Source organism: Bufo gargarizans, chromosome 3, assembly GCF_014858855.1.
Source record: "Bufo gargarizans isolate SCDJY-AF-19 chromosome 3, ASM1485885v1, whole genome shotgun sequence".
Classification (NCBI taxonomy): Eukaryota; Metazoa; Chordata; class Amphibia; order Anura; family Bufonidae; genus Bufo; species Bufo gargarizans.
The window spans coordinates 127160801-127186137 of NC_058082.1; the positions used below are offsets into that span (position 1 = coordinate 127160801).

At 42.0% G+C, this 25337-nt stretch overlaps 1 protein-coding gene across 2 annotated transcripts in view; it reads left to right on the forward strand.

Annotated features, from left to right (window-relative positions):
• The window catches only part of EPSTI1 (epithelial stromal interaction 1), a 166621-nt gene that overhangs the window by 89906 nt on the left and 51378 nt on the right, over positions 1-25337 (forward strand). The window contains exons 7-9 of one of the 2 annotated variants that reach the window (XM_044285068.1): positions 4642-4720; positions 5984-6049; positions 12160-12243. In XM_044285068.1, coding sequence (XP_044141003.1) covers positions 4642-4720; positions 5984-6049; positions 12160-12243 — 229 coding nt within the window. The remainder of the gene's footprint in view (positions 1-4641; positions 4721-5983; positions 6050-12159; positions 12244-25337) is intronic. The other variant, XM_044285069.1, reaches the window with a different exon arrangement.

Genomic DNA, 25337 nt, shown 5'->3' on the forward strand with positions numbered 1-25337 from the left:
CAATAAGCAGCCAGCCAGCCCTGTGATGTCACAGCCCAATAAATAGCGTCAGCCATCTTAGATTCTGCCATTTAGTGCAGGGAGAGACGTGTCTGCAGGCGCTAGGGACAGTGATAGAAAAAACTTAATTGGGCTAAAAAAAACGATTTACAAGTGCAGGGCAAGATTATTTAAGGTGTAGAGAAAGGATAGGGAGGAATTATTCCAGAGCATTTATGTAGAACAGGGTTCAGTAGGGGAGGTTACAGCCTGGGTAATAGGAACATTCCTATTACACCTTGCTGCACTGACTGGGGATTCAAATTGGCATTATACAGCTCTGTAATTCCATCAAACTGTTCTTATTAGGGTGCAAGTGCTGTTTGATACAGGCATTAACAGGGGTTATTGCAAGGAGATATTTCTACGTCTTATTTGCCCTTGTGCGATGCAGTTATATGTTCTAAAACATTTTTTTGCTTGTATTAGTGGGAAAAAAGGGCTTATTAGCCGTTGTGTGGTGAAGTGCTAAAATTACAGCCCTTTTTGTCGTGTATTAGTGGCAAAAGTAAAATATATTTGCCGTTCAGTGGTGCAGTTATATGTTCTAAAGCCCTTTTTGTCATGTATTAGTTGAAAAAGAAAAAATATATTTGCCGGTCAGCGGTGCAGTTATATGTTCAAAAGCCCTTTTTGGCGTGCATTAGTGGCAACAAAAAAATATATTATTTGCCGTTCACAGGTGCAGGTATATGTTCTAAAGTACTTTTTTGCATATATTAGTGGCACAAAAAAAGTATTTGCCATTGTGTGGTGAAGTGAGAAAAGTATATAGCCCTTTTTGGTATGTATTAGTGGCAAAAAATATACTGTATTTTCCTGTGTATAAGACTACTTTTTAACACATGAAAATCTTCTCAAAAGTCGGGGGTCGTCTTATACGCCGGGTGTCGTCTTATATGCCGGTATACTGCGTGCTGAAACTTACTTCCTAGCTGGACTGGAGAAGCTGTCCTTCTCCAGCTTCAGGGACAGGCACCCTCTAGCTGAGCCACCGTGTGCTGCATCACGGCCAGCCGCTCCTGAAACAGCCCCCTTTCCCTGCTCTCAGTGGTTTTCTCATGCCGGCAGTATCACATTGCGTACTACTGCTCAGATCGTCTTTAAGACAGGGAGGGCTGGGCAGGAAGGGAGAGCTGACCCACCCAATCCAAGCAGGAAAAAGCATTAAAGAGTATGCCAAGGGGTAAGTGTGCATTAAGAAGAGGCACCCCACACCCCCGCAGACATGGTGAATGAGCATCGCCAAAACGGTTATGTAGTGACACGAAATAAAATACGTTTGTTTGCACTTCAGTGGGACAAATCTAACCCAGATCACAGCAACAGATTTAAGGCCACTGTATCCTGGTGTACCAGATTCTTGGAAAAGGCATAATATGGTGCTGAGGCAAAAGACGAAAATTGCACAACAATTACCTGCATATCTTGATGACAAAATAAATGGCGTTGGAAGAGGGGTAGTTTTATACGGCGAGTATAGCCCAAACCCTATATTTTAACTGGAAAAGTTGGGGGTCGTCTTATATGCCCAGTCGTCTTATGCGCCAGAAAATACGGGTATATTTGCCGTTCAGCGGTGCAGTTATATGTTCTAAAGCCCTTTTTGGCGTGTATTAGTGGCCAAAAAATATATATTTGCCGTTCAGCGGTGCATTTATATGTTCTAAAGCCCTTTTTGGCATGTATTAGTGGCAAAAAAATACATATTATTTGCCGTTCAGCGGTGCAGTTATATGTTCTAAAGCCTTTTGTGGCATGTATAAGTGGGAAAAAGTGAGGGCCTATTTGCCGATCAGCAGTGCAGTTATATGTTCTAAAGCCTTTTGTGGCATGTATTAGTGGAAAAAGAAAAAATATACTTGCCGGTCAGAGGTGCAGTTATATGTTATAAAGACATTTGTGGTGTGTATTAGCGGAAAAAGAAAAAATATATTTGCCGTTCTGCGGTGCAGTTATATGTTCTAAAGCCTTTTGTGTCGTGTATAAGTGGAAAAAAATAAGGGACTATTTGCCGTTCAGCGGTGCAGTTATGTTCTAAAGCCCTTTTGTGGAGTGTATAAGTGGAAAAAAGAAAAATATATTCAGTGGTGCAGTTATATGTTCTAAGGCCGATCCTCAACAGACAGGATCCTTTTTTTGGGGGTTATTGTTTTGACAGATCAGAGGAAGGGCAAAATAATCAGTGACATCAACACAAACTTACTGCTGACACCCTCTCCACTCTGTCGCGGGGCTCTACTTGTATAAGCGTTTAATAGAACAGGTTTTGTAGTCATCTATGTGGAATCAGCTGACGATGGTGTAAAAGGAGTGTGCTTCTTCTTGGCGCTAACTTCGACCTGTAAGGCTGAGTTCATACTTACTCACCATAAGTTATTTGGTCAGTTTTGGCCCCGCGAATGCCCAAATAAGTGAAGTGTGCAGTGATTCTAAGAGCGACGCCTGTCATCTGCATTGTATACGGACTCGCAGTATTATTTCACTACCAAAGCAGACTCCCTATGCGTGTTACTGCAGGCACAATGTTCTACACCACTATAAAGGCTGTCTGCAACCAAGAAATAGATGTTTAACAAAACTTGCCGTGAATATATTCGGATCGAACCAAATAAAATAAAAAATTATAATTGGCGAACCGGCGAATTGCATTTTTGAAAAATTCACTCATCTCTACTTAAGATTACGGCTAAATTGTCCTCCAAGCTGCGGCCTGCCACACCCAATCGGCCAGGCCCATAATTTTCTTTGTGCAGCCTTTGGCACAAGACAGTGGATGTGGTCTTCTGTACGTTGCTGTCCACACCATTTGCCCCTACCCTAAATGCCAAAGCTCTGTGATAAGATGGCTACACACATTAGACTGCTGTTGGCAAAACACTTTTTCGGTCAACAGCTATCTTATCCAACTTTTACACTCCTATGTACACACAAACGCTTGGCTCAACAGGGCTTATCTACCCAGAACAAAAGGATCAGGCATTTGAAATTAATTTTTTATCTTCCCTGACACCAGCTGTTGGGGGAGAGTTAGGTGCCCCCATACATATTTGATGGTCAGCCGAAATCAGTGGATTGATCCAACATTTATCTATTGTGCATGGCCAACTTTAGTCTCTCTGCTGGCTACCCATTACTGTGAATCACAATCAATCTTAGCTTTACCAAGCTTCTCCTAAGTGCCTACTAACACATTATCCAGGACTTCCACTACTCGTCTACCATGCAAAACCTTTAAACCATAGACATTTTCCTATTCGAGTAAGTACAGTATATGTGTTATTCTGGTATTAAAACAGGGTTTGGAATTTAAATACCAAAAGGAAAACTAAAATGTTTATATTTGTAATTTGACTCAAAAGGTGAATTTTAAAACAAGTTTTGTTTTTGTCCTTATTTATGACTTATAGATGGTGAATGATTATCCCACACATTCCACCATGATCTTGGTGTACAACATTTTTTTTTTAGTTTGTGCTGATATAGTACTATAACTGATATAGTATTATATAAATGGTTGTAAAAGAAGTAAGAATTACAAGAGAATCATTTCTAGACAATCTTTCTCGATGTCACTGGGGATTTTCTTATACCCATACCGGCCTATTATTCTTTAAATATTATACAGGATGAAGCAGAATAGGATATTAGCTATATAGTTTCTGCAACTGATTGATAGCCAAACCAAAAAAAATGTTAGGCCCATAAATTATATTTTTCATACAATTTATTTATTAAACTGAGAAGCTTAAAGGGCTTCTGTCACCCCACTAAACGCATATTTTTTTTTTGTCTACTTATAATCCCTATCCTGCCATATTGCCATACATTATGTTATTAATAATTTTCGTTCAGTAGATTTAGCCAAAAACTTACTTTTATGATATGCTAATTACCTTTCTACCAGCAAGTAGGGCGTCTACTTGCTGGTAACAGCCGCAAAAAACCGCCCCCTCCTTGTGTTGATTGAGAGGGCCAGCCGCGATCTCCTCCTCTGGCCGGCCCTCTCAGCATTTCAAAAATCGCGCACCTGTGTTGATTTGGCGCAGGGGCTCTGAGAGAAGGAGGCTCGCCTCCTCAGCACTCCCTCAGTGCGCCTGCACCGATGACGTCACCGAAAGAGAAGACGTCATCGGCGCAGGCGCACTGAGGGAGTGCTGAGGAGGCAAGCCTCCTTCTCTCAGAGCGCCTGCGCCGAATAAACACAGGCGCGCGATTTTTGAAATGCTGACAGGGCCGGCTGAAGGAGGAGATCGCAGGCTGGCCCTGTCAATCAACACAAGGAGGGGGCGGTTTTCTGCGGCTGCTACCAGCAAGTAGACGTCCTACTTGCTGGTAGAAAGGTAATTATCATATCATAAAAGTACGTTTTTGGCTAAATCTACTGAACGAAAATTATTAATAACATAATGTATGGCAATATGGCAGGATAGGGATTATAAGTAGACAAAAAAAAAAATGCGTTTAGTGGGGTGACAGAAGCCCTTTAACACATTTGTTCTGAAAATGATAAAATAACCAACTGAGGTATGATTTTTTAACAAAAAAATATTCAAAATCAAGAAAATTGGGTAATTTTCATGTTATTTTACTTTTAACTAGGAGAAACAATCACTTTTTGGATCGATTTCAACCTACAAACCATACATATGACAGACGTTTCGGACAACTGAATGAATGGGTAAATAGCTGTGATTAAACGCTAACACAGTCCATCAATAATACACAAAATTATTTAAAGAGCTTGTCTCATGAAGGCAATTAGTGCGCATGGATATTATAGACGCGGCTTCCCACTCAGGACCACCCTCTATGAGTAAGAACAGAGAGTTGCTTTGGCAGACCCAGTCTATTCATGGACTACATGGCCACACTTAAAGCCCCTTTACACTGCCAGATTTTCACTAATGAGCGTTCGTAAGTATAAATTCTCATTAGCGATAATCTGCTGTGATAAAGGTGCTGCCAATTACCCAATGAACAAGCAAAACGATCATTCATTGGGTAATAGCATTGTTCATGCAGACACCTTAATCATCGTTTAGCCGCAGCACTCTGCTGCTGGCCAACTGTGATTCTGGGGTGAATAATGGCATTGGCAATTGTTCCTCCCCATACTATACAGTGGTTTCATTCTCAGACAAGCAGGTAGTTGTCAGGAAGGAATGCTTCCTTACCAACAATCATCTATTCCATTGGGCCATGTAAAGGGACCTTTAATTAAATTTGTCCTCCTGAGGTGAGAGGACAAACAATCAGGACCCTTTTTTTTAAAGACGTTATCTTAGTGAGACAAGAACTCCTACACACACAGTATTTTTTAAACTACACTGCCCTATTGGAGTGATTCTGCAACTTTTTTGCGACTTTTAAAAAAAGTCCCAATGATAAGTCTGGAGTGAAAATCATTAACATAGCTAACCACGTCCACTTTTCAAATGTTGTTTAGGTATAAAAATAAAGTATCAAAATGTATCCACATTAATTATTTTACCAAGGCATGAACATCCATAGCTTTTTTTAAAGAATATTCCCACTGTTGAATCAGCAAGGATTCATCCCATTTTTTTAAAAGTTATTAACTGTGCTATTCTTAACACATTCACTGCTTTATCAATCCTTTTGTGTGGTTGATTGCCCTAAATGATGCCATATCATTAAAGTTGTGGTCTCCAGTCTGTGGCTCCCCAGCTGTTGCAAAACTATACCTCCTAGCAGGATGTAAAAGTTTGCTGGAAGTTGTAGTTTTACAAGAGCTGGGGAGCATCAGGTTGGAGACCATCACCTTGCAGTAAAGGGGCACATTAAAAATAAAAGTAGAAGACAATTCACACTATGAGAAAAAAGATGGTATAGATAAATAGCCATACACACTGATTTCTTTACTTCTTCCAATTGACCCATAATAATACCAAAGTTACAGTGTGTTTGATTTACATTGCAGGCTACTAATCAAGAACAAGACGAGGACTGGAAGTCAGAACAACCGCTGAAACTTTCTCATAAAATGGTATGAGTATATATATAGAGCATAAAAAATTTAAATATCAGATAGATGCTAATCAAGACTTTTCTTCATCTCTTTCTGGTTTAATATAAATTTGGTTCTGATTCTGTAATACAGGTCTTTGTCCTTCTGAATGTTTACAAAAATGGTAGGCAGCCTTGATTGATCCTGATAGGGGTTGTCCAACCTTTTGTACTAGAATGCTGCTTAATGTGGCAGTAGGGTATCTCAACTCTTTATCTTCTTGGTACTTCTGGCTGGCACAGTCGTAGCTGGACATTTTATAACCTGGCCAAAGATTCAGTTTGTTCATACCGTACACACACAAAACTTAATTTGTTCCCCCTATAAAATAAAATGTAACATCCATACCATTTTACTGCACTACTGCTATAGCGTACACATTTATAGTGCCGCTATACAACACACTTTTTCCATTAGTTTCAGTAGTTTGATATACAGGTGCTTCTCAATAAATTACAATATCCTCATAAAGTTATTTATTTAAGTAATTCAATAAAAAATGTGAAACTCACATAATATCTAGGTTTATTACACACAGAGTGATTTATTGCAAGCGTTTATTTCTTCTAGCGCTGATGATTATGGCTTACAGCTAATAAAAAAAACAAAAGTCTGTATCTCAGAAAATTTCAATATTGTGAAAAAGTTCAATATTGTAGACTCATGGTGTCACACTCTAATCAGCTAACACCTGCAAATGTTTACTAAACCTTTAAATGATCCCTCAGTCTGGTTCAGCAGACTACACAATAATGGTGAAGATTGCTAACCAGGCGGCTGTCCAGAAGACAGTCATTGACACCTTCCGCAAGGATCGTAAGCCACAAAATGTTATTGCTAAAGAAGCTGGCTGTTAACAGAGTGCTGTATCCAAGCATATTAATTGAAAGTTGAGTTGTATTTTCAAGAAAAGGCCACTCAATAATTTGGAGGAGATTCACAAGGTGTGGACTGCAACTGGAGTCAGCGCTTCAAGAGCCACCACATACAGATGTATCCAGGACATGAGCTACAACTGTCACATTCCTTATGTCAAGCCACTCATGACCCAGAAACTATGTCAGAAGCGTCTTATTTGGGATCAGGAGAAAAAGGTCTGGACTGTTGTCAGTGGTCCAAAGTTCTGTTTTCAGATGAAAGCATATTTTGCATTTCATTTGGAAATCAAGATCCCATAGTCCGCAGGAAGAGTGGGGATGCACACAATCCAAGTTGCTTGAGGTCCAGTGTGAAGTGTCCACAGTCAGTGATGGTTTGGGGAGCCATGTCATCCCTTGGTGTTGGTCTATTGTGCTTTATTAAGGCCAAATTGAGCAACGCCATCTATCAGGATATTTTAGAGTACTTCATGCTTCCCTCTTCTGACAAGCTTTATGGAGATGCTGATTTAATTTCCCAGCAGGACTTGGCACCTGCCCACACTGCCAAAAGTACCAATACCAGGTTTAATAACCATGGTATCACTGTGCTTGATTGGGCAGGAAACTCTCCTGATTTAAACCCTATAGATTCTCTATTGTCAACAGTAAGATGAGAGACACCAGACCCAACAATGCAGACAAGCTGAAGGCTGCTACCAAACTAAACTTAGATTCTATAACACCCCAGCAGTGCCACAGGCTGATCACTTCCATGCCACGCCTCATTAATACAGTAAGGCCTCATCCATATGAATGTAAGCCATCTGTGCCCATGCTGCAGAACACTAATAGCGGTCCGCAATGCACAAGCACTGGCTGTGTGAATCCTGTATTGTGGCGAGGACCCATTGATTTGATTGGGTCCGAAATCCACAATATACGGCAAAAGATAGGACATGTCCTATCTTTTGCTGTGCTGAAGCACGGAACCCAAAGCCCATTGAAGCGCTTCCGTGGGCTTCCAAATCATGCCTCCGCTCTGTATCTTGCGGATTGTGTACCCATTCAAGTCAATAGGTCCGCAACCGTGATACGGAATTCACACTGACAGTGCCCATATATTAAAAAAATCTTCACCATGTACTGTACATGAGAATTTCAATTTCTCATAGAATACAATGTACATGACCTACGGTGCGGATTTTCTGCACACCAATCCACGTGGAAAACCCATAGGCAATCCTGATTGTGTGCATTTAGCCTTAAGAAACAGGGGTGATCTAATGGAAAGAAATGGAAAGAACAAAGTTTGAAACAGAACTGAGATGAAAAAAAAGTAACAGCATGTAAATCAAGCGCAGGAGCGCTAGGTGAATTCATTAGAATCGTTCTTATATTCACACCTGTTCATCTAGAACCAAAATCACATTGTGTTACAGGCTAACGAGAATAGAAAAATATATCTGCAGCAGTTAGGTACATTTTCTTAATGTCCTTATTCTGCACCAGACTAGAAATACTCAGTTCCACTAAGACATTTCCCTTTCATTGATCCACAAAATAGAATTGATCTTTCTTTGTGAAATGAATAAAACATGGTGCAACCTTTGCAACAATAAAACTGCTGAAATATCACATGTTAAACAGCCACATTGATCAGTTTTATTTACACATTTTATTTACACATAGTTTCATGCTTCAGGTAGTATTCTTAGTAAACAGTGCAGGTTGTTTTTTCTTCACAGAAGTTCGGACTTGGGATCGGTGTTCTGTAGATTGTATTATTTTCACTTATAACATGGTTATAAGTGAAAATAATAGCATTCTGAATACAGAATGCATAGTACAATAGCGCTGGAGGGGTTAAAAAATAAAAATAAAATTTAACTCACCTTAGTCCACTTGTTTGCACACTTGTGTTCGCTGCCCGGCATCTCCTTCTGTCTTCATCTTAGCTTTGTGCAGCAACAAGGACCTGTGGTGACGTCACCTCGGTCATCATATGATCCATCACCATGGTAAAAGATCATGTGATGGATCATGTGATGACTGTGACGATTTGCGGTCCACAGCATGGGCTGCACACGGTCATGTGAACAAGCCCTTAGGGCTCATGCACATGAACCTATTTTATTACCGTGTCCGTTCCGGTTTTTTTGCGGAACGTATGCGGAAACATTAATTTCAATGGGTCCGCAAAAAAAATGTAAGTTACTCCGTATGCATTCCATTTCCGTATGTCCGTATTTACGTTCTGCAAAAAAATAGAACATGTCCTATTATTGCCTGCATCACGGACAAGGATAGTACTGTTCTATTAGGGGCCAGCTGTTCTGTTCCGTAAAATACAGAATGCACACGGATGTCATCCATATTTTTTGCGCGTACGTTTTTTGCGGACCGCAAAATACATACGGTCGTGTGCATGAGCCCTTAAACAGAGTTTCTCCAACAACTGCAGCTCTTTTTACCTGGGTATAGCCACCACTCCACAGACTCTGAGTGCTTAGGTTCACTCCTCATCAGTAAAACTAATAGAGTGGGGCCTAGAAAAAAAATATCAAATATGTGGAGTGGTAGCTAGACCAAAGTAAAGAAAGCTGCAGATGTTGGAGGAGGTGACAATCTCCTTTAACCTATAAAACTATATTCACAATTATTCATTACTACAATTACATTTGCACTGATATAGCATGAGCTCTTGGTTTTTCAGTAATTCATAATTTCTATACAACTCTACAGCAAAAAATTGAGGAACAAAATAGATTACAGGAAATTAAAATGCCTCAACACAAGCAGGAAAGACTAGAATTAATGTACTTTCCAGTAGTATTTGATCAGTGATGGCCAGTTCGCATCTTGACTCACAAGTCCGGCGATGCACAGGTAAGCCGGACTTGTGAGTCAAGATAGCAGCCCGCATGTGTTCGCTGGCCATCACTGTTTGTGATATTTATTATAAAGTCCAATGCAATTCAGGTTACATAAGTAAGAAATGAATAAGTCCATGTAGTTGAGATCTATCTATCCATCTATCTATCTATCTATCTATCTATCTATCTATCCATGTGGTGTTTGATCTGCTGCATCTTACAAAGCAAGAGGAGCTGAGCAGACTGTGTATACACAGTCATAGAGGGAAGTCAATCATTGATAGGAACGTCTCTTGACTTCAAAGCCCAGAATGAACAGGAATTTAAATGAATCGCCACCAAAATGAATGTCCAAAAAAATCGCCACCAAAAAAAAGCCTTTAGCTTTGATTATGGCACGCATTCTCTGAGGCATTGTTTCGATAAGCTTCTGCAATGTCACAAGATTTATTTCCATCCAGTGTTGCATTCATTTTTTACCAAGATCTTGCATTGATGATGGTAGAGTCTGACTTGAAATTTGAAGAGCAATTTCTAAACTGAGACTGTGCCTTCATTTTAAATATTTTAGAGACATACTGTGCATGTAGGTCTGGGTCTTGTGATTTTCACAATATAAAGCTCTTCGCTGTAGGATTTATAATTTTTTTTAACTACAACAGTTTGAAGATGGCAACCGCCAGTGAAGTGAGCAAGTTGGAGCAGTTCGATTTTTTAACCGCTCTTCTCTGCCCTTGCTGTAGAGTAAGTTGCCATAGGAACAAAGGTGTGTGAGCAGCCAGCAAAGTGACAAAAGCTAGAGTGTGAACTGAAAAATCAGGACATAATTTCTAAACTGCCACCAGTCCCTCATTTTCAAGCCCACCTACACATATTGGCTGCTAATGTTTTTTATAAGTGTATGTTATGCTATATAAATAAATAAATAAAAGTTGAAATGCATTTCTCACTCTATCAAGCTTGCCATTTGCACTTTTTAAATTTGATCAATCAATTACTATCTTTACTCACTCCAAACACTCCACACAGTTACTCTGCCCACTCCATAAAGTTACTCTGCCTAGTCCAACCTTTCCACAGTTACTCCAGCCACTCCAACCACACAACAGTTACTCAAGCCACTCCACCCAGTTACTCTGCCCACTCCAGTTGTAAACTACTGGTGGAGGCAAGAACACTTCACACAATTTCCTCATAAATTGTAGCTTTTCTAGTTCATGTTGCACTTTTTTCATTGATAAAAATAATCTATTAACACTATTTTAAAGCATTCTTAAGCTTGATTGAGCAAGCGATTGTCGTGAGGGAAGCGTTACCTCCTGGAAATCGCTTGCTAGCTAACGGAGGAGACCACTGCTATTACATGCAGTGATCTCCTCCACAGCATGGGGAAGAGCTATCGCTATGCCATCGCTTGGCCCCTACCGTCTAGTGCAGGCATGCTCAACCTGCGGCCCTCCAGCTGTTGTAAAACTACAACTCCCACGATGCCCTTCAGTAGAATGATAGCTGTAGGCTGTCAGGGAATGATGGGAGTTGTAGTTCTGCAACAGCTGGAGGGCCGCAGGTTGAGCATGCCTAGTCAAGTTGCTTGCTGGCGGTAGATCACTATTAGACAGCATGATCTACTGCCAACAAGCTCTGATTTTTAAGCATGCTTAAAAATAAGAATTGCCTGATTAACAAGCATTTGCTCGTTCATCTGGCAATCGGCAACAGTATTACGCTGCAAGATGATTGCTAATAAGCGACTCTTGTGACTGATGGTCCCAAATGACACATGATGGTTGGTGGTTTCTGGTACGGCTTTTAGCCCATAGAGGTCAGTTGGTTGAACGTAAAAACATATGTTCCATATTTGATTTAGAGCACATGTGCATAGTTACATATACAGCATTTAATATCCATACTTCAACAACAATACTAAACCAGCAATAAAAATGCATGAAATCTGACAGCATATAGCAAAATGCGGAACACAAACGTATATATAATACAGAACCTAAAAGAATAAATTTTAGAAAAAAAAGACCTGTATTGTGCATCCTTAATTGATCCGTATTTTTATATCCTGTTATGAAGGAGCCCTTAGGGTATACTCACATGTCACCATCATATTGTGTTTTTTTGCAATGATTTTCTGAAATTATGGGAAAAATTCAAACGCTAATGATGTGTGAATATACTCTGAGGTCAAATGATGGCAAACGCAGCAATGCAGTGGTGTTTCATGTGAATGCCAGAGTTGAATATAAGTACTAGGGTTGCCTACTATCTGTAAATTCGTTCATGACTTATTTCTATGATTTTTGAAAAAGAAGAAATAAATTGTGTAATTTTAACTAAACTCTTTCAGTATACACAAGATCCAGAAAAGAATCTCAGGAACATGGAGAAAAAAAACAACAACTTATCTTTCACGGAAAATATTAGTTATAAGGTAAAACTTTCATGATTCATAAAAAAAGGCTTTGCCACATTTTTACACATTTTGGCAAATTATAGAGAGATTTAAAATAAAGACTTAAAAAAAATCCATTTATTGTTCTTTCCCCCATTCCAAAGGGTTACTATTTCACTTGTTTTAGCCAGTGAGTAATGCAAAACAGGATCTTCGGACATGCTTAGAAACTCCTTTTAAACCACCCTGCTTTAATGGTATATGTAACATGATTATTTTATCACATTAGTGTAACTCTTTGGCAGAAGTATTTGCACAAACTACTTTGGGTGACGTTAACTTATTTAAAGAAGCCTGAACGGATGATAGATTCGCTGTTGTACATCATCCATGTGTCCACTATATACTTTTTACTTATACAGGGCAATTAAAAAAGGTGCAAAGGTAAGGGCCTGTAGTTAAAGTAAACTAATTCAGCTCCTAAAAAAATGAAAGCAGTGCGGTTACTAGAAAGCTGTGCTGTGGTTAGTTGTTATGAAAGCAGTGCTGTGATTGGTTGCTATGGGCAACAAAGTCAGTTTTTACAAAAAAAACATTGTGTACAGTTTAAACCTGTACACAATGGGGTAGTTTGGGGGCATGGCTTGCTTATGGCGGAGTAGGACGTGTGGAACTGCAGCTCTCCCTTCGCTTCTGCCTTTACAGCTACCCAGCTACATTCCCTGACCTGCACACCGACCAGATGGGTCGTAAAACAGCCAAGGGCACCCCTGACACTGGCCAACAGCCTGATAATGCTGGTATCCAAAAGTTCTTTGGATCCCAGACGCCTGCAACAGGGCCTTCAGCTTCCCCCAAGATGGCCGCCGACACGTCTTCCCTGGCCTCAGATCATAATCTGCGCTCCTTGACGCCTGAAAGAGACCCAGGGAGCCCCTCCTCATGCCCCTCTACTGTAGGATGGCACCTTTGGGCCCAGCTTCAGGCTCTGCCCACAAAAGAGGACTTGGAGAAATCAGTTTTTTTGACTGGAGCAGACATACCGCATGGAGATGTAGGTATTAAAAGGTGAAATACAGCACTTGGGCCACCGTGTAAAGGCCTCAGAAAAGACACAGGAGGCTATGCACACTCATTTAGACAAACACCAGAAGGTACTGCAGGCCCATTCCTAGAATATTACTCAGCTACTGTCCCACCTGGACAATATAGACAACCGCCACCGCAGGAATAATCTGCGGATAAGAGGGGTCACTGAAACTGTCCAGGCGGGCGACCTAGAGGCCATGATCCAGACCCTATTTGACTCCTTGCTGAATGGCACTGTGCCACTCCCTATTGAACTGGACCGCAACAGGGCTTTGGGCCCCACGCCAACTGATGCATCTAGACATAAAGACATAGTATGCCGGGTGCAGTTTTTCAAAATAAAGGAGGACATTCTGAGGGCTGCTCATCAATCAGAGAAGTTGGGGATGCACCTATCCAGCCTTTTCGCTTCGTCAAGGTTTTTAATTACCCCTTGCTTTGATAGTGGTGGCAGAAGGTTTTTTTTCCCCTTGTGCTACTGATTTGTCTGGTATTTGTATCTCAGTCTAGTGGCTCACATGTGCTTCAGTGAGCTGTTTGTTTGTTCCCCTTTGTCTGTTTCATCCTCCCTTATGTTTTTACCACCCCTTCCTACTTCCTGGTGCATGGTGCTAGTGCATATGCTTTTTCCTACAGACACATGACTTCTATCAAAATATGCTCATACAATGGGACTGGCTTAAATGAACCCACCAAGAGGAACCAAATCCTGTATAACCTCCATAAGCAGAGGATTACTATAGCCCTCCCGCAAGAAATGCACTTTAAATCAGGACACGTTCCCTCTTGCAGGAACAGGTTTTTCTCAGTGTGGTCCCATAGTACGTTTGCTGATGGTAAGGCCAGAGGGGTCTCCATAGCCATTCATAAATCGGTCCCTTGCACCATACTGGACACCAAATCAGATGATTTAGGCCGGTACCTCTTTTTTAAACTCTCCCTTTCTTCTAGGACACTTGTCTACTTCCCTAATAAGGGGCAGATCCCATTCACCTCCTCAGTGTTTGCTGATTTGGATGACTTTGCACATGGCCTTCCGATCATCCTGGGAGGCGAGCTCAACTTTCCTTTAGATACTGCATTAGACACCTCAACAGGTAGGTCCTCTATGTCTGCTGGGGCGATCCGTAGATTCAGAAGACACCTACAGTCCTTGAGAATGGTATTCTTTCCCACCACAAAAGATTTCACCTTTTTCTCTACTACTCACAACTCATATTACCAACTTGACTACCTTTTTATTTCACATTCACTTCTCGAGTTCTCCCCTGCGGCAGGCGTTGAACCAATTCTCTTCTCTGACCACTCCTTTACCTGGATGTCCCTGAGGTTGGGGGAACCTACACATCCTAGGGACTCATGGAAGCTTAACTTGCGTGGCAGATAATAGATCCACTATCACGATAGATACCTCTAGCCCCACAATTCAATGGGAAGCCCTAAAGTGTGTGGTATGGGGTAGACTCATATCGCACGTTTCTACACTTAAGAAAATGTGGTCTGCGGAGATTCAAATACTTCTTTAAAAACTATCCGTGATGGAGAGGCGACTTAAAGGCTTCCTCTCTTCTGAGGCCTACCAGGAGCTGTGCGACACGAGGACTGCCCTCAGGAAACTGATAGATCAAACATATTTTTGAGCTAGAGACAAGCTCAAGACACTTTTGTATTACCATTTGAACAAGAGCGGCAGGTTGTTGGCGAGGATGTTCAAGCCCAGACAAGCTACCTCTTTCATCTCCACTCTTAATCGTAGGGAGGGAGGCCGCATTCACGCCACTAAGGACATTCTGCAGGAATTCCAATCCTACTACGAGATTCTTTATAACCTGAAAGGTAAATTTGCAGATATTTCCACAGAACCTAAGACTCAGGGACTATTAGGGACTACATCTTGAACCTATTAGGCCCCAGCCTCTCTATGACTGATATCTATGACTAATAAGGATACCCTGGAAAGAGAGATAACCTTGCAAATTTGGTAAATGTTGGTAAATGTCCAGGCTCTGATGGATTCACACCCCGCCTTTACAAGATGTTCCTGGATAATGTCTCTAACCTTATTACTAGAATGTGCAACTCGCTCACTGAAGGTTCTTCCTTCCCCGATCAGGCATTGACTGCACACATATATGTAATTTCTAAACCGGGCAAAGATCTCCTGATCTGTAGTAACTACCGGCCAATATCATTGATCAACATAGACGTAAAGATCTATGCTAAAATTCTGGCCAATAGGCTGAAGATCTGTATGTCTTCTTTTAATACATAGTGACCAGGTGGGCTTTGTCCCGGGATTGGAAACGAGAGACAATATAATAGGCTCTCTGGCCCTCATTGCGCAGGTCCATAAGACCGCTTCCCCCCTTTGTCTTCTCTCGATTGATGCTGAAAAAGCCTTTGACCAAGTGGACTGGCACTTCTTGAGGGAGGCCCTGAGATCCTTTGGCTTGGGACCCTGCATGGTAACTCGCATTTTGGCTCTATACAACAACCCTAGAACCCAGGTTCGTGTCAATGGCTCTTTGTCCTCCCCCTTTGCAATACATAATGGTACCAGGCAGGGGTGCCCACTCTCCCCACTGTTATACATAATGGTCATGCAGTTTCTGGCCAGGGCCCTAAGTGCCAATGAATCTATCAGAGGATTCAAACTGAGGGAACTGGAGTCCAAGTTACGCAGACCATCGCAAACGATCTACTCATCTATTGTTCTAACCCAGTTATTGATTTCCCCAATATTTTGAGGGAGTTCTCGACCTTCGGATACCTCAGCAACTTTAAAGTAAATCTCCACAAATCCGAGATTCTTAACATATCTATACCTTCTGTTACTGTATTTATGTTGCAGTCTTCATTCCCCTTTCAGTGAGCAAAGGGACATATCACTTACCTGGGCACAGCTATCCCGACACAATTAGCTGATCTTTACTCTACCAACTTCTCCCCCATTAGCAAGGAGATTAAGAAACATCTCCAGTCTTGGAATAAAATACCATTATCTTGGTTTGGGAGGATTCATACTCTAAAAAGAATATTCTTCTGTGAATATTATATTTCTTTAGAACTATTCCAATCCCCTTACCAACTAAATTCTTTAGGGCCTTCCGCTCAATGTTCCTGGATTTTGTATGGACAGGCACATCCCCTAGACTAGGTATACGTTTCTTAACCTGTGGTAAGCATAGGGGAGGGGTGGGTCTTCCTAACTTTCAACTTTACCACAAAGCCGCAATCTTTTCGTATGTCCTAGATTGGTTCTACTTTGGATCATCTAAAAGATGGACTCAGTTTGAAAGGCAGGAAGTGAGACTGCCAGCCCAGGACAGGCTCTGGATTAAAAAGTCTGACAGACCCCCACACCTCGCCCTGCTGACAATGGGAATATTGCAAACCTGGGATAGATATGCGTTGTCTATGGGCCAAACTACCTACCCAGGACCCATGACCCCTGTCTTTAATAACCCAGATTTCCCCCTTGGAGTGAAGCAATCAGCGATATTGGGTCTTATGAAAGAGGACAGTCCTTGGGTACACCACTTTCTCAAGGACTCGGCCTTGCGTCCACTTGACTCATTCCCTGGGGGGAGCAGTAGTGGGGCATGGTATCAATATGTCAGACTCAAAAGCTTTATTTCCTCTCTGGGCCCCCTTTCAACTCTTTATAGAGACCTTACCCCTTTTGAATCTATCTGCCTTCAATCCACTCCACCCATACATTAGGTGTCTCTGGTCTACGGGTTGGTCCAGGGGAATGGGGGAACCCCATCTTCGCTGCCGTATGTGGCAGCATGGGAGAGAGTTGGGGAGATCTTTCTCCTCGGACCAATGCGAGAAGGCATTCATTTTGTCGCACAAGTCGTCGATTAGCTGTAGACTCCAGGAGAAGAACTTCAAGATAATATCCAGATGTTACAGGACTCCTGCACTTCTACACTCATTCTACCCCTCATGTTTGGATTTGTGCTGGCACTGCGGCATGAAGGTGGGTACTATGTCCCACATATGGTGGCAATATGTTCGGGTGCCGCCTTTCTGGAGGTCCTTGAATGATTTAAACTAGAGGTGGGATGAATCCAATTTTTTTTCGAATCCGAATCCGAAAAGGTTCTCGAATATATTGAATCTTTTGAATCTCGAATCCTACGAATCCTGTACATAAGAATTGTGTGAACGGTGTTAGAAACAAAGTGATCTGTGGATGACACACTATTATGGGGGATCTGTGGATGACACGGTTATGGGGGATCTGTGGATGGCGCTGTTATGGGAGGGATCTGTGGATGGCGCTGTTATTTTTTTTTTTTTTTTTATATAAACTTTTATTTTATTTTTTTTAGTTATCATACAAAAAGATACATGACAATATACCATTTACAATGCAATAAGATCCAAGTGTCCGTCAGTTCTAGTCCATAAAGCATAGTTAAATATGATTTCATGCAAATACCCATAATTAAATAGATATTGACCAAACTCAGATAGAGGTCTCTCTGCCTGAGGGGGAAGCAGGACCCACCCGGCATTGAAGGGTTTAGAATTACAGATAGAAGGAGACATCTTATTTATTATAATTATCTCTATACTGGGAGGGAGCATAGGCCCGAGGCCCGGGGGGCCCGCCAAGCAGCGAACACGCACCTGCCACGGCCTCTCTCAGACGTAAGCAAGCGCCACGGACAGGACCAAGACCCGTGGGGCGAGTCCTCTGATGCACACCTATCCCATCTGGGGCAGGCTCATAGCGATCTTTAATCGCACCCTTCCATAGAACCGGAGAAGAACAAAAGGGGGTCCAGCAGTCTTCTATCCCAGTGGTATAAAACCCACTCCCAGGATTTCCTGCCTCATCCCCATAAAGTTGGATTAAATGATAATAGCCTGTTTAAGCATGACTCGCATGGGTTCACCGCGGTATCTCGTGAAGAGAGGACACAATCAAAGTGTCACTCAACAATCTCCAGCACTTGAGAAGACAAGAAAAAAACGTAACCAGCCAGCACTGTCTCATTAAGAGAACCGTGCCCAGCATAAACTCCAGTTCATTAAGAAGGGACAAATGACGGGACCCAAACCACACCCGAGTCAGCTCACTGCCCGTGGTAGAAACTCACGTCCAAGAGAAAAAGCCGCATCCCGGGTCACACCCGATGCCCAGACCCCCCAAGGTCCTGAGCCCCGAACCCTCACCAGAATATTAGTCCATAATTTAGATTAATCAAGAATTAACCAATATCCAATGCCGGTAAGTCCTGCCAGCCCCCGGCATTTCAAAAGATGCTCCATTATAGCTTCACATTCTGGATGGATGGCGCTGTTATGGGAGGGATCTGTGGATGACACTGTTATGGGGGATCTGTGGATGACACTGTTATGGGGATCTGTAGATGGCACTGTTATGGGGGGATCTGTGGATGGTATTGTTATGGAGGGGATCTGTGGATGGCACTGTTATGGGGAGGGGGAGCTGTGCATGACACTGTTATGGGGAGGGGGATCTGTGGATGGTGCTGTTCTGGAGGGGATCTGTATGGCACTGTTATGGGGAGGGGGATCTGTGGATGACACTGTTATGGAGGGGATCTGTGGATGACATAACGGCACCATCCACAGATCCCCATAACAGCGCCATCCACAGATCCCCCCATAACAACACCATCCACAGATCACCCATAACAGTGCTATCCACAGATCCCCCTCCCCATAACAGCCCCGGCCCGGCAGTAACTTTTACTTTAACTTTAAATCAGGTTCAGCGCTTCTTTATGACCTTACAATGAAGCTCCAGTAACAGGTAGAGCGGGCAGCGGCGTAACGTCACTCACTCACGTGATGCCCTGCTCCGCCCGCTTTATGAATGAAGCAGGCGGAGCAGGCGCATCACGTGAGTAAGTGATGTTATGCCGCCGCCCGCTCTGCCTGTTACTGGAGCTTCATTGTAAGGTAATAAAGATGCACTGATTTAAAGTTAAACTAAACCGCCCGCTCCCGCCCACATAGCAACGAATCAGCCGATTATTCGATAACGAATCCCATTATCGAACGTCGGGATTCGAGTCCACGAATCCAGCAAGATTCGAGGGATTCGTGGATTCGCCGGATTCATCGTCCCACCTCTACTTTATACAACCAGATAAGCGACAGCACCTTGCAATGGACCCTTGAGGAGGCTGTGCTATCTATTCTCCCAGTATACAGCTCTACCCTAAAAAGGGGCCTCCTGAAATTCTTTTTTCAAGCCGCTTATCTGGTCGTACCTAGATACCCATCACAGAACTCTCTGCTGAAGAACTAGCCGCCTACTTCGGAGAGAAAATAGAGACATATGGCATGAAATCAGCTCCCAGCCAATCAGTACTATTGAACACCATTTTCCCACTCATCTACTCTAGCTCACCTTCCACATTTGACCCAGTCACAGAAGAATATTCTCCAGGCTCCTCTCTTCTTCTTGTCCTACCACATGCACTTCTGACCCCATTCCCTCACACCTACTCTAGCCTCTCTCTCCGGCTGTTACCACTTACCTAAGAAAAATCTTCAACCTCTCCCTATATTCTAGTATCTTTCCCTCCTCTTTTAAACACTACATCATTACTCCATTATTAAAAAAAAACTTCTCTTGACCCAACCTGCACAACTAACTATAGACCAGTCTCCAATCTTCCCATCATCTCTATACTCTTGGAGCGTCTGGTCTACTCTCACCTTATCTGCTATCTCTCTGCTCGCTTTCTCCTTGATCCACTACAATCTGGCTTCTGCACCCTACACTTGACAGAAACTGCCCTCACCAAAGTGACAAATTACCTCCTGACAGCAAACAGCAATAGTGACTACTCTCTGCTCATTCTCCTTGACCTCTCTGCAGCTTTTGACACTGTAGACCACCATTTCCTACTCACAGTGCTCCAATCCAACGGCCTAAAGGACAATGCCTTCTCCTGTTTTTTTCCTATCTCTCTTGCCACTCTTTCAGTGTATCATTCACTGGCTCCCTTTCGCTGTTGGAGTTCCTCAGGGTTCAATCCTAGTCCCTCTCCTCCTCTCTCTCTACACAGCCCCAATTGGACAGACCATCAGCAGATTTGGTTTCCAGTACCATCTCTATGCTGATGACACACAACTATACACGTCATCCCCCGACATCACCCATGCTGTAGTACAGAACACCAGTGACTGCCTGTCTGCCACCTCTAATATCATGTCCTCTCTCTATCTGAAATGAAATCTTTCAAAAACTGAACTTCTTGTGTTCTCTCCATCTACTAAACTACCTAAACCTGATATCACCCTCTCAGTGTGTGGCACTACTATCAAGCCTAGGCAGCATGCCTACTGTCTCGAGGTGACATTTGACACTGATCTATCCTTCACCTCCTAGATCCAGTCTCTCTCCCGTTCATGTCGCCTGCACCTCACAAACATCTCCAGAATCTGCCCCTTTCTCACTATGGAAACAACAAAAACTCTCATTGTTGCCTGATCCATTCCCACCTTGACTAGTGTAACTCACTATTAATAGGTCTCCCCCTCACCAGACTCTCCCCTCTCCAATCATTTCTTAATGCAGCAGCCAGGGTTACCCATCTCAATAATAAATAGAATGAATCAAGTCCATTAGTTTCGATGGAATGTGCAGCGAGTCTCCGGAGTGATGTGGGTACATTTCACACAGAGCGTTAGTAGATTAATGAGACTGCGCATGTTTCAGTTCTCCCAAATAATGGTATAACCACTCCCACTGCATCAAAGAGAAGCCAGGTCCCACAGACGTCCTCTACTTTAGAAAATCCTGTGGAACATCAAATTGCGCCAAATAGTGAAACACAGCTATTTAGATGTCAAGTAAAAATGCGCTGATATACTCACAAGTGCATGCAGGTTAAAGGCACATCAAGTGAAATCGAGTCTCCTTTAATCTTCAATGTCTGCTCCTGTGGTACTATAATTATTTACGTTACTGTTCTCCAAGACCTCATCTTGAGTACTTTTATTATATTCCACAGCAGAATGATTTATTTTGAAAACTTTCTGTAAAGGTCATAATTTTCTCATTTTCTTGCTAAAATGTATCTCGAGAGCTCGATGTAGCTGACGCCAGGCGGCCGTGAGGTGCAGTATTCGTCACACATGGGTATTCAGACAAGCGATCACCTTCACTGGTTACTCAGGCCTAAGTTTTGAGGTTTTCTACTTACTACCCATGTGTGACAAATACCACACCTCACGGCTGCCTGACTGACGTCAACTACATCAAGCTCTCGAGATACGTTCTAGAAAGAAAATGAGAAAATTCTGACCTTTACTGAAAGTTTTCAAAAGAACTCATTCTGTTGTGGAATATACTAATGACAGTAACTTGATACACTTCAAAGTCGTTATCTAGTGAACTTTTTTCCTGTCCTTTTCAATAAAAGTATTTGAACAACACAATGGGGCAGGTTTAAGATGGCAACATCACAGCAAGAAAAAGCTTTGCAGGAGGGAACTGTGGTCGTTGAGCATCAGATAATTATGTATCTGGCCTGCGGCCACCAAAAGGGCTTGAGTGGCCCCCTAGGCATCAGACCACCGGGAAATTTCCCTGTAGGGTCTATGGCCAATCTGCCCCTGATCCACATAGAAACTTCATTTAATGTTGCGTGAAGCAATTTGAAACCACTGGCTGTTTTCTGTATGTAATGGGAAAAGCCTGTGTGACACCTAAAGACTTCTGAGGAGACAGTGAAATTGATTGGAGTCGTGTATGAGCATAGCCCTAGCAAGTGGACCTGGCTAACTGGTATGGAACTAACTCAGTGGGAAGGTCGGCATACACAAAGTTAGAATATAGGGCTCAGAAAACCCACATGCCTTATCGAGTACATGGAGCCCCAAAGTAAAAGTATTCTTTGCAATGAGCAGGCACAAAGGCTACTGTCCCTTCTTATTTGCTGAGGATACTGGGCATTAATACCTGGAAAGGTTAAGGGAATGGGTTATGGCACAAATAGAGGAATATCTGCCATAGTTTATTGGTAGGATGGTGCTCCTCCTCATTTCCAATTGGATGTTCGTTGATACCTGAATGAAACTCTACTGGACCGTTGGATCAGCAGGGCCATAATAAATAACAAATGTTGAGCATGTTGGATCAGCAGGGCCATAATAAATGTTGAGCAGGCCTCCACGATCACCAGATCTAACAACCTACAACTTTTTTCTGTGAGGTTACATCAGGGACTCTGTGTTTCTGCCCCTCCCTCCCCTGGCCACATGATCTCAGCGACCTGAGATCACTTTAAATGTGGAGTCCATATCCGAGAATATGAGTCTGGACTACCACTTAGACATCTGCCATGTCACCAGTGGAGCTCACATCAAACATTGGAAGTGTATAGATAAAACTTGGATAGACAGTGTGTTTTTTCATGTTAATAAATCTGACTTATATTCTCTTTTATGAACACTGGGACTATAATTTTGCACCATTCTTTTTAATCACCCTGTGTCATACATTATGCTATGACACCCTATTCAGTATAAAAAGTGCTCATATGAGAAAATGTCTTGAATATGAAGTTTTCTTTCCTTTTTTGCCTGCTGACCTCCATTTACAACATTTAGAGGTTCAAAAGCTTTCCTGATGTTGAAGTATATTGATGGGATATTGATGTTCTCTGACAGAGGACAAATCTCAAACGTTTGTTGTTTAAAGCATTCATTGATCAGTGAATATGATTTATCTATTTCTGAATGTATTTCTTTGCAACATTTGTTTGATCGTACTTAAGTGCATTTCTTCGTTCTTGAAAAATATACTCATACTATAAGTCTTTGAAGAAACTGGTGTAATTCCCCGTAAATGTGTTTGGCACCCCTGCTGTGAACTTTTTCATGTTTCATTGTGTAACAACATGGAATGACATCAGATTTAGCTGCGTTTTTTTACACTAATAAACAAAGAAGTCTTATGTAATATTGAATCAATCAGATCTTTACAAAGAGATAAACAATCATTACAACTATTAAACAGAATACATGTTTAAATGCACAGCTATTACTATATACAAATTACAGCTTTGTACACTATGGCTCTGATTTATCAAAACTGGTGTAAAGGGAAACTGGCTCAGTTTCCCATAGAAACCAATCAGATTCCATCATTTTCTAAACGAGTTCTGAAAAATTAAAGGTGGAATCTGATTGGTTGCTGTGGGCAATTAAGCCAGTTTTCCTCTATATCAGTTTGAATAAATCAGAGCATATATTTGTGTAAGGGTCTCTATTATTTTACACAGAAGGACAACAGTTTTTTCTGTTCTTTAGAAAAATATTTCTGCTGTGTCCAGTTGTAGACACTTTCATGCTTTACTCTGCCAATATGCAGTTTTCTTGCATAGTGCAGCAGGTTTTTCTTTGTATTTTGTTTTTCTTTCTACATTCACAAGCCAGGGACTGAGCTAAACATTATACCGCCACTATTATGCTTTTTCAATGTTAATGTTTATTCTTCCCCATGACTGGTACTCTCCCCCAATGCGTTCCCTGTTGAAGCACCTACGTAAGAGTTACTGTAAAATCTTGTTGCCCCTTAGTAGCTTCCCTTAGGCTTGTCTTCTTGCAGTTTCTAAGCAATTTTCTGTAACTCTTAGCAAGCTTGTGATGCAGCCACTTACATGTAGACCTTTTACATTAATATGGTTACACATTCAATTATATCTTGTGTAGTAAATTTAGTGAATTTGTAAATTTGTATAAATATTTGACGCTTCAGCATTTCTTTTACATGTGAATATTTACTTGTACTGTAACTATTAAACTGTTCTGTTTATTTTTTAACATTGTGTAGGGACAGGGATGTTAAACATTTTTGTAATGCACTTAATTAGGGAAATTTGCTTTTCTTTCTATCAGAAAACAGAGGGTAAAGAGTCTTTTTATCAGAGGCATTGCTATAGTCTCAAAAGATCTGGGGCCCAAGCCCCAATGCATATGGCCCAATTCTCTAAGTCGACCGACCGCCCCAAACACTAGCTCTGAAGACATTTTACTGTATTTGCTGTACAGCTATACAGCAGCACTTACCTTTCACATCCAGTGCCTCCAGGCGATGTCTCCTCTGATGTAGATCTTTTCTGTCATCATCTTCTCCATTCGGTCCGAATAACTTCTCTCAGCCGTGCCTCGTCTCTGCAGAGTGTGACACACAGACATCTTGGCTTCCTCCCTTTTCTGTACCCCCAAATACTATGCTGAAGAAAAATGAGTGCCCCCCATAGTAACGGTACTCCTCATAGTCCCACCAATAGTAATTACCTTCTAGAATGCCCTCATTACTAATACTGCCCCCTACAGTGCCCCAAAAGTGATAGTGCTTCCCCAAGAGTGCTCACATTAGTAGAAGAGCCCTCCAGTATTAATAATGCCCTTACAGAGCCCCCTGTAGAAATAAGGCCCCCTATTGTTCCCCAGTGGTAATAAAGATCTCTACAGACCCCTCATTAGTAATAAGGCCCCCATAGTGCTATATTAGTAGAATATAAGTAGAAATAATGCAGATCTATAAGTCCCTCCTATAGAGCCCTCAGTAGCAATAAGAACGCTTAATGTCCCCTAGATTTAAAATGCCCCCACATTGCCCCCAGTATTTATATTGCCTCCTACTGTTATAATGCTTACCCTGAAGTGTCGCCAGTATTCATATTGCCCCCTACTGTTATAATGCTCACCCTGAAGCGCCCCCAGAATTTATAATGCCCCCTGCAGTACCCCCTGTAGTTATATTCATCCGTTTACTGTCCTCAAATATTAAAATTCCTCATCCCCTCCAAAGTACAGTCCCATGTAAATAACATCATATCATCTCTCCTGCCCCTCCAATATACAGTCCCACGTAAATAACATCATCCACTCCCAAGCCGCCTTCAACATACCGTCCCATGTTAAGAACATCACCCCCTCAATATTCAGTCCCATGTAAATAACATCACTCCCTCCCCATACACCTTCTACATACAGTCCCATATAAATAAAATCACCCCCTCCCCATCCACCTCCAA